We start from the raw sequence: 16,392 nt of genomic DNA on the forward strand, positions 1-16,392 counted from the left end.
GGTTTTGTTCTTATCTTGGCCAATTAAGCTGAGATGTGATTGTTTGAACATGACCAAGGAGTGCAGAGGTTTCTCCTTCACATAATATGAATTGTAAGTGAAATGAACGTTACCTTTTCACTTTCCCAATTATTGCACTCTGAGTGACACTGACAATACTGTAGACGGAAATATCAGAAGTGCAGTTATTTCAGAACTAATTTTGAAGGGTTATGGTGAAGACCTACAATAGCATTGTTTGGAATAGTTCCGTGATTAAATTGAACTGGGAAAAGACATGAGCGAAAAGCAACAGCATTTACCGGTATAGTAAGTAGGACAGCATGACTGAACATGGAAGGAGTAAAACACAAAGAGGGGCATAGTTTTAACAGTGAATCTGCAATCCATAGTGGAAACGTGCAACTCCTGCCTCCATGTCTAAATATGCAGCGACAAAATCTTTGCAACTATTACAACTTCAGACAGTACATGTCTTCCGTGCTATGCACAAACACTTTCCTCACTATACATAGATGGATATTTCATCCTGGCTTTGCATTCTGATACAGTAGAGTTTCTAGAACTGAATTATACAGAAAAGGAAAATACAGAAAGGCAAGGCTCTAAAGAACAGAACGTCTTTGCAGAACAAATTACTGGGCTGAAAATGTTAACAAGGTAACATACTAATTATTTATTTAAAAATTACTTTCCCTTTCCATGGAAAAGACACTTAATTAAGGATGCTAGAACAGGCCTGCTTCATAGGCATTCTATATCCCTTTGAAAAATGTCCATTTCAAACATTAGCATTTTCAAAGCCAAAGCAATGAGGCTGATATTAACTTTCTTCTCACTATTAAAAATTATTTATAATACTGTAGCCACAGTATTGTTGCAGTATTGTTGCATGCTGCAGAAGTTGAAGGACCCTCTGAGATGCAGCAACCCACAAGGCTGAGGTGGGGGGGGGGCTGCCACTTATCAACAAACCCATTCCCCTCCAGGTGTACACAGCAGTGGTTTTCACCCATTGCTTCCTCTGGGTGCTGGCTAATGTTTGAAATGTAAAACAAGACATTTAAAAATACACACACAGTTTTGGAGGGATTAAAAAAGTGAAGCTTAAATCAAAATATAGCCTATGTTTACACAATTTATAGATATTTATATACACACAAAATATTTTACTCAATATATATTTATATATATTTATATATATATATATACTTATATACACACATTATAATAACACTGTTATCGAGAACCATAATTACAAATATATTGCTAAAATCCATTAGAAATATTCTCCATTTTAAAATCTTGCATCTATACACAAAATTGTACTAGTCGTAAGTTTTAACTTCAGTGCATTCGTAGTAGTCACTAACTGAAGTCTCTAGGTAATTCAGAGATTTTGGTGTCTTTAGCTCTAATCGTGTGTGAAGAGGTCTCGTCCCCTTGGGCTGGTTGTTTTCCCCACAACATTGCTCTTCTTGAAGAGAACTGAATTTTAAGAATTGTCCAGCTTTCACCGAAGCAACAAGGCTTTAGTACTGAACATATTCAGACTGAAGGGACTGTGCAGGCAAGAAACAAAAACTAGCGTTAAGATTCAGTTAAGAGACACAGTGAGGTTCAATTAACAATCAACTTTTCTATATCAAACAAGCTTGTCATTATGATTATTTTTGTTCTAAAAACAAAACAAAAAACACTGACTAGAGAGATCCAGGGCATGGCCAGGAAGCAAAGTTAATACACTTACACTATGAAAAATACAGTACAAATGGACATCTGGAAGAGTAAAAGGGAAGTGGTAAAATCAGGTTTCCCAAATGTCTGCTAGCTGAGGCATACCCCCACTTAAAATGGGAGGCACGCTCGGGCCTTTACAACCAGGCAAGTTTACATTTAGAGCCGTGTTTCCCAAACTTAGGTCTCCACCTGGTTTTGGACTACAAATCAGATCATCCCTAGTTAGTGGGACCAGTGGTCAGGGATGATGGGAATTGTAGTTCAGTATCCAAGTTTGTGAAACACTGATTTGGAGTGTGAAAGAGGAAGAATTACCTGCCCTCAGAGGAATCTACTTCCTGGTGTTTTTCTGCAAGAGTCTCTGATCTGGCCTTTCCTCCTTTATATCAGGAAGGAGGCGACCCCAGTAGAGAGATTCATGCAGACACACAAGACGCATTCTTCCTTGAGGACGCAAATTTTGATGTGGTTTTGTATCAGCTGCAGCCATGCAGAGACAGCAAAAATTAACAGTAAGATTGGGCTGGAAAAGCACTTCAGCTAATAGGATTTTTTAAAGAAGGACTCTTTTTCCTCTAATGTATAGTGTGTCCCACAAAAACCAACGGAACTACTATAGCAAACTTCTTTTGTGTTATGGTAATTAAAGATGAATGTTAAATTATGAGGAATAGAAATGTGTTGTTTTTCTTTTTTTTTCTTTCTTTTTGGCAGCTGACGAATCTTCAGAGACCCACTTTGTTCCACAGTACTCGTTTTCATTGTTGCTACCAATTAAGAATTCTCGCTGCCTTTTGCATTAAGTGCTTTAAAACAAAAGGCGCAGTCATAATCACCTCTAAAATTCATCTCCGTAAAGAAAGTGGCAAGATGAAATTGCAGTAATTTGTAGTTTAATCGCATTCACTTTAGCTTCAACAATGAAAGAACGCCCTTCAGGTTTTAACTTTGTTCAGGAAGTGAGTGTAGCATGGCTAACTTGTTTTGAAATAGCAGCACACTTTAAAGCACAATGAAACATTTTAGCTATACGTCTTAGAGAAGGGGAAGGAGCAGTAGGAAGTACAAATGAGAATCAACAGTACTGCAAGCAGCAAAGATGGATGGGGGAGAAAGTTAGCAGAGTTAGGAGCAAGCCATAAAATTGCATTCCGTAGTTAGTGTATATTGCATGCCGGTATTTGTATTAACAAAGCCCTGTGGACTCTGAGAAGAGAAAGTGGATTTCAAAGGGCGACTTTTGAAACCCTGCTCATTCTTGCAACTGGCACAAGTATTATCCACGAGACTGCTCATCATTTGTCCCAAACCTAAGCTCACTTACCTGGCAGTAAGCTCCAGTGAAGTCAATGGGACTTACCTCCAGGTAAATATGTTAGAAGAAACCCTTCCAGCCACATGCCAGCTAAGACAGATAACACCGAAAAGACCTCGTTCAATTGCAGGAGTAACTTTACTAAGACATCTAAGCAGGGAGAAAGCTGTACGCAAGCCTCCGCAGGTTTATAATGGTCCAAAGGTCAGTGTAATAAAGTGTCAACTATTAGAACTGTCAACTATTAATACTCGCATCCTGCTGCTCTGCTATTTCTCCCATCATTGTGTTTACTCGTTTGAATAACATTTCTGGATTAAGGTAAAAACAAAAACCCTTACACAGTAGAATATGCTCCATGTTATCAGAACAAGCCCAGATTCTTCTCTCCATTTGGTTATACATGTGTGTATGTACCTATATAAAGAGAAATGCTCCCCATCGTTCAGTAGTAATCAAAGCCGCTGATGGAAAGCTGTATCTGTGTTCACGGAAATGGCTGCTGGCAGGCTGCGTGCTGTACCCATGTAAATAACCACGTGAAGAAAATGTGCAGACACTGAATGTTTGAACCAGCCTTGACTTGTGCTGCGTATTCACAGCGCTGGAGCCAGTCTCTGCCCATTTGACAGAAGAAAAAGCGAACATAGCAATACACCCAACGTGTGAATTTCTGGATATGGCACAAGCAATGAAAAATTAAAATGTCAAAGTTTTGCTTTGTGGTCTCTGTATTGGGGAAGATTTTTCTATTTTGGAACTCAAAACGCCCATCTTGCCTTCCTTATCTTCTTTGTAGCAATAATAATAATAATAATAAAACTTTCTACAGTGGAGCCTCGGGTGACATTGCCTACGGCTTATGTCACCCTTGGCTTGAGACCAGTGCAAATCCGGAAGTACCGGAATGGGTTACTTCCAGGTTCGCGCCGTGTGCACATGTGCAGAAGCGCTAAATCGTGCACATGCGCAGACGTGATGCTTTGGGTTGTGTTGTTTTTGGGTTGTGGCGGGGCCTCCAGAACGGATCCCCGCCGTAACCCAAGGTTCCACTGTATATGCTTTTGAGATTTTTCAGAGACTTTCATAAGGATGAGCTAAGCCAGCTTTTACTCAGATGAAGGGAGCAAAAAAGGACACAGACCCCAAGAGGACTCAATTTTTGGCCGTGTATTTGTTGCATCTACACTTTCCCCCCAAATTACTTTGCTATTTCCAAGTCTAAGTGACGTTGATTAGAAGTATAGCAAGGCACTTATGATTAAGATCAACGTTTTGACACAGTACATTTGTTTTTGACTTTCTTGCCAACAGGTGCAGGCCCTAAACTGCTTCTCTAATGTTATATTTTCCTAAAGTGTGTGCCATTCTGCTATCATGCCATCAAGCAGGCTGCTATGTACAGTCAGAACTAATCTAATCTTATGTATGCAGATCCTCCAATATGAAATGTAATCTACCTATTATAGCCTGCTGTGCAACCAAAGGGAAGGGCTATTAAGATGCATTCCCGGCTATATAATCAATTTGCATTAAACAAGAGATGTTTCTGAGCAAGATAAATAAAAGCCAAGAGCTGTCATTAAATATTTCAAATGCAGTATGTATGTCCTACAGCCCAGAAAGGTAAAGGTACCCCTGCCCGTACGGGCCAGTCTTGACAGACTCTAGGGTTGTGCGCTCATCTCACTTAAGAGGCCGGGAGCCAGCGCTGTCCGCAGACACTTCTGGGTCACGTGGCCAGCGTGACAAGCTGCATCTGGCGAGCCAGTGCAGCACACGGAACGCCGTTTACCTTCCCGCTGGTAAGCGGCCCCTATTTATCTACTTGCACCTGGAGGTGCTTTCGAACTGCTAGGTTGGCAGGCGCTGGGACCGAACGACAGGAGCGCACCCCGCTGCGGGGATTCGAACCGCCGACCATGCGATCAGCAAGTCCTAGGCGCTGAGGTTTTACCCACAGTGCCACCCGCATCCCTGTCCTACAGCCCAATTCAATATCAAATGCATTCAGTATGGCCTGCAGCCCAATTCAAACCTATCTCTTTCCCCTCCCCATCCGATTCTTAACTTTATTTTGTCTCAATCTGCACTTAGTGGCAGACAGAGAGTGGAGGATTAATGTACCTAACAGGGCTACCATGATTTTGAGTAGCCACAACTGTATTGTTTTTCAGTAACATGGCAGCTATAGAGACCCTACCAGATCTGCTTGCGCACCATTATTCATGGGAATCATACTGTAAGTAAACTGTGACAAACTAGTTGTCCGATCCATTTTTGTTTGTTAAGGATCACTGACACTGCATATATCAGCTCTCATCCTTTGCATGAAAGGATGCAATATATATATATATATATTTCTCCCTTCCACCTTTCTACCAAACTCAAACATTCAGGAGATTTAGCACAAGCCTCTGCTACAGAATAATATTCCAAAATGTAATTTAGAACACCTGCAACATAAGGTAGTATATGCCAGGAAAAAAGCACTGAGAAATGGTCTGCTTCAGCCATGGTGCCTTCCTTTTATAACACCTTAAAACTGCTGACATTTTATGGTGTTTTATACAATGTTCTGATACAAGAAACTCAATTAAAAACAAATGCACTTTTTATATATAAAAAAGGCAACTGCCACAGACACTTCTTGCAATAAACTTCTGGGATTACAATATTATTTCCAAAGAGAAAAAAAAAATTACAGGTTTTTTATCCCTAAGTGAAGCAAGATGCCAGATGCTCTCAAGAGCACCATCACAAATTTTCAGGAACAAATTAATATGAAGAAACCCAATTCTCAGTTCTGGGAAGCAGGTTTCCACACTATGACCTTTGTGACAGATAACTCATGCCAAAGTAGCTGAAGGTGCTGGTTTTGGCTTCACTAATAGTTGCAATAATTCTGCAGCCTGATCCTAGGCACTACTGGGCTGGACCATTAAACAGTATTCAAAGAAGTCAAGGGGGGTTAAAGAAAGGGTTTTAAAAATAAAAATTGCAGCATGTACAATTTGAGGTAGATTATGGAATGTAAAAGAAACATATTGGCTTTTCTGTCTGGAACTTTCAAAAATATAATGAAAGTATGTCAAATACTATACATTAATAGTATGTATTTAAGTTATCTGCACATTTCATTCACACATAGGAAAAAGGCACCATAAAGATGAAAAGTTTTAGAAGATATAAAAATAGGGAAGCTTGTTTTTAGGGCAAGTAAAAGACTTCCATTGTTTTAGTCCATTACATCATTTTACAAATTGGTCTGATTCCTCTATAATGGTGAGAATGCTACGCCCTATTTAACATTGTTTATGCTACCTTTAAATACATCTAATGACTCAGGAAGACCTCACACTGTCAGGTGAGGTTCAGGTTTCCAGCGTTTTACTATGAATGATTTGAAATGGATAGATTAATGCAAGAATGATACGCTCATGGAAGATGTTAGAGAGTTAAAAGATCTGCTTTTTAGAGCAAACGTTGAAGAAGCAGAAGTAAAGAGCAGCTTATCGGTTCGGCTTAGAGGAAATGGCAAAGGTGAAAAGATCTGCATGTCCTAGGTAGGAAAAAAAGACCAGAAACTGAGATCTAGAATGGTTAGAAACCCTTTTGAGAGAGAGAGCGAGCTCAGGCTTAAGGGAGATTCTGTCAGGTTCCTGGAAGGGCTGCTTTGGCTGTGAACTTACAGGAATTGAGCGACTCAGGTATCTTGCTGGAGAAGCAGCGAGCCCCGTAAAGGATCTGTAGGTGCTGTACTCGTCTGTCAGGACGCTGGGAGAATTGGCATAGCTGTTGAGGTTGGTAGCGCTACTGCCGCTCCTGTTGTACATGTTGTTGTTCTGCTCATGGTAATTTCTGGCAGGCAGGTGCGCACTGCCATTCAAGTGACTGCAGATTTGGTTTACAGAATAACCTGTCCTAGAGGACGATGATGTCAGTTTGCTCTCGGCATCATCTGAAGCGGCATACAGGTTCCCTAGAGAACTGGCTAGCCTGGAGTTTATGGAAATGCTGAACGGAAAACACATGCGGGGTAAAAACAAACACACACACACACACAAAATGTACATAACGTGATGGTTAATGCAAGGCACATTTGTAAAAGGTACTAAGGGGGAGGAAACAACGAAAGAACCATTGTCACAAAATTAAGTGATGGCGATACACAGCTTCATTCTTTCCCGTAAGGCAAACGATGAAGCAACCATCAAAAAGGCCTGGAATTGTAAGTGAAGACTATCCCCAAATCCATGCGTAAGAGATGACTATGGATATTTGGAATTTCCTAGCTCCTAGCTGATTCATTTGCCATTTATCTATTTCTTGGTTCTATAAACAGCTGAAAAGTGCTTGGGGGGGGGGCGACTCTGTAGAAACCCCTGTATGTGGATATTTTAATAGAGGGCCCCTCTCAGCATCACAGCCACAGTTGCATTAGTACTCAAGGCCACTTGTTCAGACTATCAAACTAATTTACCACAATCAGCAGTCCAATCACAAAGACCAAGATGCGAATCTATGAAACTGATATCCATTTCCCCCTCCAAAAAAACTTGATATTGCCCTTCCTTTATATCTCCCCACCCCGCAAAGGAAAAGATAGACTAGAGTAAGGCATACCTTTTAAAATTTGGGCTTGAGGAGGAGTGAGAACTTCTGCTTATTCTCTTCACTGCAGGTGATGTAGCAGCAGCCACTTTGGAGGACTTCAAAGGAGATACAGATCCCTGAGAGACAGATGCCGTATTCAGTCTGAAAGAAGAACAAGAAGAACAACAACAAAAGTATGTTTTAATCATTTAGACAGAAGCATCTCGCTTAAACTAACGTTTTGAGAAACGCAAGCTTAATACTTAGGCTACCTATCGGTAGGACTGAAACCACTGGGGAAGTCATTTGGGGATTTGGGATATAGTGACCCCAGTATATTGATAAGATGCAGATTATCTTCTCCCAGAGTTCCATCAAATCCCAGAGAGGCAGTGGAAACACCACTCTAGGCGTCTGAGGTTAGCGATGCTCAGCAAACAAACAAACTAGCCTGGTGAGATGGAACCACTCAAGACTGTTATATGGACCAATTCATGCAAAGTGCTGTGCCCTGAAGACTCAGGTCCCCAGTCTGGATGTACTCTTTGATGCTGCGCAACTGTAAAGGAAACTGCTCACAGAGATAATCTGAATCATGAAGAGCCACCCAAGTGAATATATTACAATGCACGGAGCAGGTTCAGAGCTGGGGTGGGAAACCTCTGGCACTCCAGATGTTGCTGCATTCCCAACTCCCAGCCCCCAGCCAGCATGGCCAGGGATAAGGGATACAGTGGTACCTCGGGTTAAGTACTTAATTCATTCCGGAGGTCTGTTCTTAACCTGAAACTGTTCTTAACCTGAAGACCACTTTAGCTAACGGGGCCTCCTGCTGCTGCTGTGCCGCTTCTGCACGATTTCTGTTCTCATCCTGAAACAAAGTTCTTAACCCAAGGTAATATTTCTGGGTTAGCAGAGTCTGTAACCTGAAGCGTATGTAACCTGAAGTGTATGTAACCCGAGGTGCCACTGTAATGGGAACTGTATTCCAATAATAAGTGGAGGACCACAGATTAGCAAACCCTGCTTTAGAGATTTGGTTTCAATTACCACATCACTTCAAAGACTTACATTCGGAAGTCCACACTTATCTGTGTGGAAGAATGCATTTAAAGCCATTAAGCAGATGAGTCAGGGCAGCTTTCTGAATACACATTTTGCTCGCTGGAATGATGCTCAAAGTCACTTTCAGTGTGGGATAATTTTAAGAGAACGAAAGGTTTATATACATATTTACTTGTGAATCAGACACAAGAATGGCTAAGCGACATTCCCGACATTTAACATACCCATGGCAGGCTCACAAGGAGAAGTAGGTATAAAATATGTCCCACTGCAAAAGGCCGTTAACGGGAGCAAATTCCAACAACAGTTCTCTGAACAAGAATTGTGATATAAGAAGCGGCTCTAACACACACAACTTACAGGGACAATCACTTTTAAGTGAGAGGGCGAGGGGGAAACGGGACGTTTCAAGATCTGCCAAAAAGTCAGTGAAAATATAATCCAAATTGCTTCTCTGTGAACTATGGAAATAAGTACCTGAAAGGCTGAGACCTGGATCTGGAGTGCAGTTTCATATCCTCAAACCTAGAAAATCAATGGCATTTTAAATCAAAAGTATTCCCACTATACAGCCAAACCTAAAATCCTTAAAATATATACAGTATAACAATCTAATTAAAGAACCAACAAGAGTACTACATATTGATGAAACAGGAGTTTACTAATATACAAAGTACCAGGCTGTTCACCACATTTCACTCCCAATCCGGAAACTGATTCCCAAAAAGGAAAGGAAATGATAAACATTTTACCCATGCTCAGGAAGATTGGGATCTTCTCCAATGTCCCTGAGGAGGGAGCTCAACAGGGCATGTGTCTGCACTAAGAAGGTCCTCAATCTCATGCCCAACCCTTCAGATAGTGACCACCCAAAGCAGGGCCTCCTTCAACAGTCTTAAGGCACAGAGAGCCACATTCAGAAGGAAGACACAGCCTTTCATGGACAAGGTCCAAGGGTCAGTCCCTGGCATCACAAGTAAAAACAAAAGGACCAGGTAGCAGGTGATTAGACACCTCTTCCTGAATCCTAGATAGATGTTGCAGAGTAAGAATGTGGGTGGACCACATTCATACACGAAGTTACATTTCTTCAGGTAACTCAGAATCTGACTTCTATGAAATATTTTAAGCCTCTTTTCCCATTAAAACTAACATCTTTAGACAAAGAGCTGTCCCCAGCCTCTTGCCCCATGTCCCGGGAAAGTTGTTGTCAAAGCCTAGATAGGCATCGTTGTCCAAAGTAACAGATCTTTTAATGCTGGACCTGTGAAATTAGGTGTTTTAAAGTATTGGTGGAATACCACCTGCTAATCTAGATAGCTCCCCGAACACGAGAACTGTGAATGGGTCACCTAAGAGTTCCCGTTGTAGCTGAACGTGGCTGCCTCCGAAGTTTTAAGGCACGAAGTTTGTCCCCCTGCGTCATGCCATTCTTGATTTCCTGCTCTGAAGTGTCTTCCAATTCATTCTGGAAAATAGGTACAGTTCAACAAAATTAAGGAGATTCAAAACAGGATTGTGTTTTTTTGTTTTACTTTACCTGGGGCCCAGCCCTTTGAAGGCAATATACCTTTCCTTCTTGTGCCATATTGTTTTGGGTCCATTATCAACTACACAGATAACCCATGGGCTCAAGTTGCCATTTCCCACAAAGCCCTCCCAGGGTGCGCTTTTCACAACAGAGATATTTCACACATAAGCAGTTGAGTGCATCTTATCTAACAGGTTGGAATTTAAAAGTTGATGACCAGTTGTTCGAGAGGAAATACTCTAGCTCAGGCACAGGCAAACTCGGCTCTCCAGATGTTTTGGGACTACAATTCCCATCATCCCTGACCACTGTTCCTGTTAGCTAGGGATCATGGGAGTTGTAGTCCCCAAAATATCTGGAGGGCTGAGTTTGCCTTTGCCTGCTCTAGCTCAAATTATAAAAGCAAAGCTACACCTGCCCTCGGGTAACTTTGGAATTATCCTCTTCCAGGTTCTAAGATGGACAAAGGCCAAAAGCACAATGTAGTGCCGTCACATCAGTTAACACAACCAAGATTGGACATAGTGTTGTCACATCTGTGTTTTGCTTTCTCTCCATTCCAACATACCTTGCGTTGTTTGGGGGGGACGGGACCCATTAGCTTGCAATTAACCTGAATGCCAATCAATGTGCTAACACTGAAACACATTTGGACAATCGTTCCTGGCTTCATAAGCTGGGGCCAAGTGCTCTTCCACGCTGGCTTCACAATGAACATCTTGGCTTGTATTCCAGCTATGACTGAGCCTGGAAACTTGAACTTACTGTCAGTGAGCAGACCAGGATATAATGTGAGGGCACTGAAGGTGGTATCTAATGTTTGTCATACTCAACAGGAGACCTGTTGAAATAGCATGGGTCCATTAATCCCAATGAGCCTCCTCTGAGTAGAACTTTGTTGGCTGCAATCCTTAGCATATATATCATGGGGTAGCATAATAGCTAAGAGGCCTACTCCAGGAAGTAGTTTGCGGGGAAGACTGCTTGGACCCATGGCACTTGTGCTGTTGGGGTCCCCAGGAAACTGTGTTGTCTCCCACACTATTTAATTTCAATATGAGGGCACCGGAGAGGTCAATTGGGGATTTACATTGATGATGTTCATCTATTCTAAGAACTTACTAGGTAGCCTTAGACATGCTCTCTCTCAGTCTTCTTGCCCACACCTCCCCCGGTGTACTAAAGCAATAATAATACTGAACACTTTTTACGGGAGTAAAATATATGAAGTTATTTGAGAACCCGTGAAGTGCTCTGAACACACAAGAGTGAGATAGATGGATAAAAGACGTATATCAAGCATTATTATATTTCAAAAACTACTCCATTGCAGCTTTTCTACTTGGGATATTAAGGGGATAATTCCAGTGAAATTTTACCTCTACATATTTATCCAAATTACTTTCTATTTTATTCAAAGTCCCACTGATGGAAATGTCATCCAAGCCAGACAGAATTCTGCTCATGCTGTCTTCATCTACTAATCTTGGTTTCTGTTTTGATCGGAAGAGGTCACCTTGGAGCCATAACATCGACTGCTTTCTATTTAACAGTGAAAAAAGGGCAAAATTAGTTCCAGCAAAATGCATGTCAAAGTCACAGTATAAACAACTATTAATTTCTAAAAATATTTAAGACTTCTTTGCAGAGTAGCCCCAGGGTAGAGTACAGTAAAATAGGACTTTCAACTTGGTTACACATACTGTAGCATTGGAAATCATTCATTATAGTATACATAACTTTATTTTAAATAATTTTATCTGGAAGTTTCTTTTGGGTGTTCTTGCTTCTTCAGACGTTTGATTGGGAAAGATTATCATAACCAGAAAAAAAATCAATTCTAATATACTGCATTACAAAATTGTGAAAATTTTATTTTATTGTGTCATTAAAAGTTCATTTTAAATAACCTTTTAAATGTTTTCATGAAATGAACTGATGAAAATATAAATACGTTAAACTAATGCACATATAAACAGGATGCATCTAAAAAAAGTAGTTACTTTGTGTGACCATTGCCTTTTCCTTCATTTATGAAAAATAATGTAGCTGGGTGTTGCTGGTTTTTTTAAACTTTGTTATGCTAAATTTTACTGATTTCCTCCACAAGCAATTCCCCCCCCCCCGTAGTTTTGCTTAGTAGAACGAAGTGTGACAACTCTGGAAGTGAGCCAAAAGAAATAGCATTATCCACATACTTTGACTCAGAGAAAAGCTCCCACAGGGAGGTTACATAACTGGTGAATAGGTCAGGATTAGAAAGATGGGGTGGGGGGAGTTATTTCTGCTTAGAGTGAGGAAGTTGATATCCAGTATAATTAAGTGTGATCTGAGATTATACTGCTGATGATGAAAGCCATTAACTCTTGAAATAACATGCTGGGCATCTGTGTCACATATGAGCAAAGATTAAGAGGTGAAATATATGTTATCCTTTCTTCTAATTATCGAGGAAGCTTTTGTTTCTGCTTTAGATTATCTTATTCATACATTGCAAAGTGCACATGAACAACTGTTTACAATTATTTCCCAGCATTTATTTGTTAGGAGGCTAACTGTCCAGAAGTATTTTGGGTAGGACAACTGAAAAACACAATCTAAAAGAACAGAGACCCTGTACAGTTCAAGTTCCTTTGCACCCTGCTTCTGCAATGACAGCCTTTTTACTTTAAACAGCACAGTTCTTACAGGGAAGGTTAGGACTCCAGTCTAGCATTTTGCATCTTCATTGATGAGCTTTGATATCAACACAGAGCTTCACGCGAGAAAAGGATTTTGTGTTCTTCTCAGATGTACAGGACACAATTGAAAAAAAGAATGCAAGGAAGTTTTCTTGACACTAATGAGAAAACATGGGTTCTTCAACTGGACCTGAACACTACTGTTCAGGCTTTCCTACTGAAAACTAAAATATGTTCTAGCCCATTTCAAATGCTTTCGAGTGCTATTCTTCTGTCTCACATAGGGATCCAGGGATTGCAAAGGTGAGAAAGTTATCACTACAAAAAGAACTGGGACTCAATGCGTTTAACCTTTTAAATCCCAAAGTTAGGGGATATGTGCCTTTTGGAACAGCCAGGAATACAGAACTCTCTGTGCCAAAAGCATTATTTTCTATAAACTACAAAACAATGGCAGTATGAATTAGGAGCATCGTTCACTGTTGTTTTATGATGTTTGTTCTAGATATTTGTGTCAAAGCATTAAAAATTGAACTTTTTTTTTTATTAAAAAAAAAACTCTCTGAAAAGAGCCAAAATTCCAAACGTGAATCATCGCTTTGTGAGAAAGCAACTTTTGTTCATCTCTGGCATTTAAACTTGCGACCTTTAGCAAAGAGGATAAACTCTGAAACCTTCTTCTCAGCCGATTTGCCAATGTGCTCATGTGGTCGTTCTCGGATGTTAAAACGCCTACATTCTGTCTTGCTAATATCAATATGCCCTCAGCTTTCCTAGCTCTGCACTTTTCAGTAACCAGTACTTTTCCGGGAACAATTCAAAGTGTTGGTGCTGACCTTTAAGGCCCTAAACAGCATTCGGTCCAGTATACCTGAAGGAGCGTCTCCACCCCCATCGTTCTGCCTGGACACTGAGGTCCAGCACCGAGGGCCTTCTGGCAGGTCCCTCCCTGCAAGAAGCGAAGTTACAGGGAACCAAGCAGGGGGCCTTCTCGGTAGTGGCGCCTGCCCTGTGGAACACCCTCCCATCAGATGTCAAGGAGATAAAGAACAATCTGACTTTTAGAAGACACCTGAAGGCAGCCCTGTTTAGGGAAGTTTTTAATGTTTGATCTTTTATCGCGTTTTTAATCTTCTGTTGGAAGCAGCCCAGAGTGGCTGGGGAAACCCAGCGAGATGGGCGAAGTATTAATAATAATAAGTTGTTGTTGTTGTTGTTGTTGTTGTTGTAGTAGTAGTAGTAGTATAATCGGAGCTGGGATTAATCCTGTCAGATACCTGGATACCACATAACAATATCTAGCATATTCTGCTTAACTACTGTTGGGCTGTAAATAGTGACATATTTCCCAGGGGAAATGGCCATAAAATTGCTGGTGGTGAACTTTTCTCAGCCAAAGGACTGCTTCATCCCCTCATGGGCAAACTTCTGGGGCTACATACCAGTGATATGTGGGGCCACATGTAAAGATGGGCAGAGCAATGGATGTGACTCTTTCCTTTTGTACAACAGGCTACATTCCAGCCATGTGAAAGTTGGAGGCTGACACATACCTAGACTACCAAAGTCTCCTTCCTCCTTTCTGGGCAAGCAAGGGAAATTATCACAGTTCAAGGACACTTTCCAGCCAGGCAAATGTACTGGGGGCAAGAGAAGAGTCCAGAGGGCCAAACTGAGAGGGTCAAGGAATAGCCACATTTGGCCTGGGGTTCCCCATCATCACATTAAGCTGCATCTTGCAAATGAGTGCCTATCTAATGTAGGGGGCCTATATATGCATGAGTCAAGAGAAGCAGATTCAAGACAAGCCTAAGATAATTGTCAACGATTCCATGAATGGGGCGGGCGGGCTGAAAAGTCCTCTCGCTGCTAATCAGTTGTTGTAAAAAGGTTACACAGACTAGGAACAGGAGGCAACGCCATTACATCTTCCAATTGTGCTGTGTGCGCAAGTCAGGTGGAATGATACCCCCTTCTTCACCCTCCATGTGCTGTTCTCCCAACCCCATGGCGGTTCTCCCAACCCCACAGATTCAATTTCAGGGGGCATATGGGGAGGGAGCCCCACGGAGCAAGCAGAAGTTGTTGTGCAGGGTTCAGCTGATGGAGCTAGTTAGGTGAGTCCCACCCCTTATGTACGGGGCAACAGGGCAAGAGACTCATCATAGAGGACAAGTTCAGATTGTTTCTCAACTTTAAGCTAGAGCGAGTGAGAAAGGGGCTTCAGGTGACTGCACCACCCCCAGAAATGCAACCTCATTGCCACTGATACCACAGAGAAGGGTAAGGGGACATTCCATTTACATACAAATTAGTTTTCTTTGGAGAGTTAGAGACTGTGTAGCACCTATTTATTAAAAAGATGTGTAGATTACCCTTCGGAAAACAAAATGCAGCATGCAGCATTAAAACACGAATACAATTTTTGAAAAAATATAGCTCTGTGTTAACCTTTACCCTCCATTCTTAAGGAAATCAGCCCTGAGTGCTCACTGGAAGGACAGATCCTGAAGCTGAGGCTCCAATACTTTGGCCACCTCAGGAGAAGAGAAGACTCCCTGGAAAAGACCCTGATGTTGGGAAAGATGGAGGGCACAAGGAGAAGGGGACGACAGAGGACGAGATGGTTGGACAGTGTTCTCGAAGCTACCAACATGAGCTTGACCAAACTGCGGGAGGCAGTGGAAGACAGAAGTGCCTGTCATGCTCTGGTCCATGAGGTCATGAAGAGTCGGACACGACTAAACAACTAAACAACAACAACAACAACCTTTACCCTTGGGCAATGCATTGCAGTGTGTGTGTGTGTTTTAGCATGTGTGGGTTTCATGAGTAATGTGACATGTATGTGTGAGTGATAAATACAACAATGGAGAATGTGTGGCATGGAATCAGAACCTTGAATTTTGCTGACACATTTCCCTGACCAATTTCCCTGACCAGCTACAATATTTAGCGCCACTACAACATCATTACCAATTGCATCACCATCAGAACTACGAATCCCATAAGGCAAATCAGATGGTCAATCTATCATCTTAAGTGGGTAGCCCTACTACTTCTTGTGGGTTTTCTTTTCTATGGGTACTACGGCTTGAGTGATTCCACAAAATATATTTTAGATTTTTCCTCCCTCTTCAAGAACACGTAGGAGAAAAGGGTCAGTATTCCACTTTGAAAGAAGTTGCGTACATTCATGACAGAATTGCAAGTACATCCTGATACCTTAATCCATACAGTTCGTATGAATTGTAGAGTTGGAAGGGACCATGAGGGTCATGTAGTCCAACCCCCTGCAATGCATGAATCTTTTGCCCAATGTGGGATTTGAACCCAAGACCCAAAGATTAAGAGTCTCATGTTCTACCGACTGAGCTGTCTGCCGTTATCAACAAAGATATCACATTACAAATGCACACAAAATACTGACTCACTCTGCTCAGCCAAAAAGTCACGCAGGAGGA

General features: G+C 41.5%; 1 protein-coding gene across 7 annotated transcripts in view; it reads right to left on the reverse strand.

Annotated features, from left to right (window-relative positions):
- CDC14A (cell division cycle 14A) overlaps positions 1-16,392 on the reverse strand; it is a 96,849-nt gene that overhangs the window by 35,075 nt on the left and 45,382 nt on the right. For 3 of the 7 annotated variants that reach the window (XM_081865916.1, XM_081865912.1, XM_081865915.1), the window contains 5 exons: positions 11,627-11,789; positions 10,069-10,184; positions 9,194-9,241; positions 7,682-7,813; positions 6,748-7,072 (listed from right to left, as the gene is read on the reverse strand). In XM_081865916.1, coding sequence (XP_081722042.1) covers positions 6,748-7,072; positions 7,682-7,813; positions 9,194-9,241; positions 10,069-10,184; positions 11,627-11,789 — 784 coding nt within the window. Of the gene's footprint in view, positions 1-891; positions 1,563-6,747; positions 7,073-7,681; positions 7,814-9,193; positions 9,242-10,068; positions 10,185-11,626; positions 11,790-16,392 lie in introns of those variants that run through there. The other 4 variants (XM_081865913.1, XM_081865918.1, XM_081865914.1 and 1 more) reach the window with 4 other exon arrangements.

The sequence above is a fragment of the Podarcis erhardii genome (genome assembly GCF_964252035.2).
Source record: "Podarcis erhardii genome assembly, chromosome: 6".
NCBI classification, from domain to species: domain Eukaryota; kingdom Metazoa; phylum Chordata; class Lepidosauria; order Squamata; family Lacertidae; genus Podarcis; species Podarcis erhardii.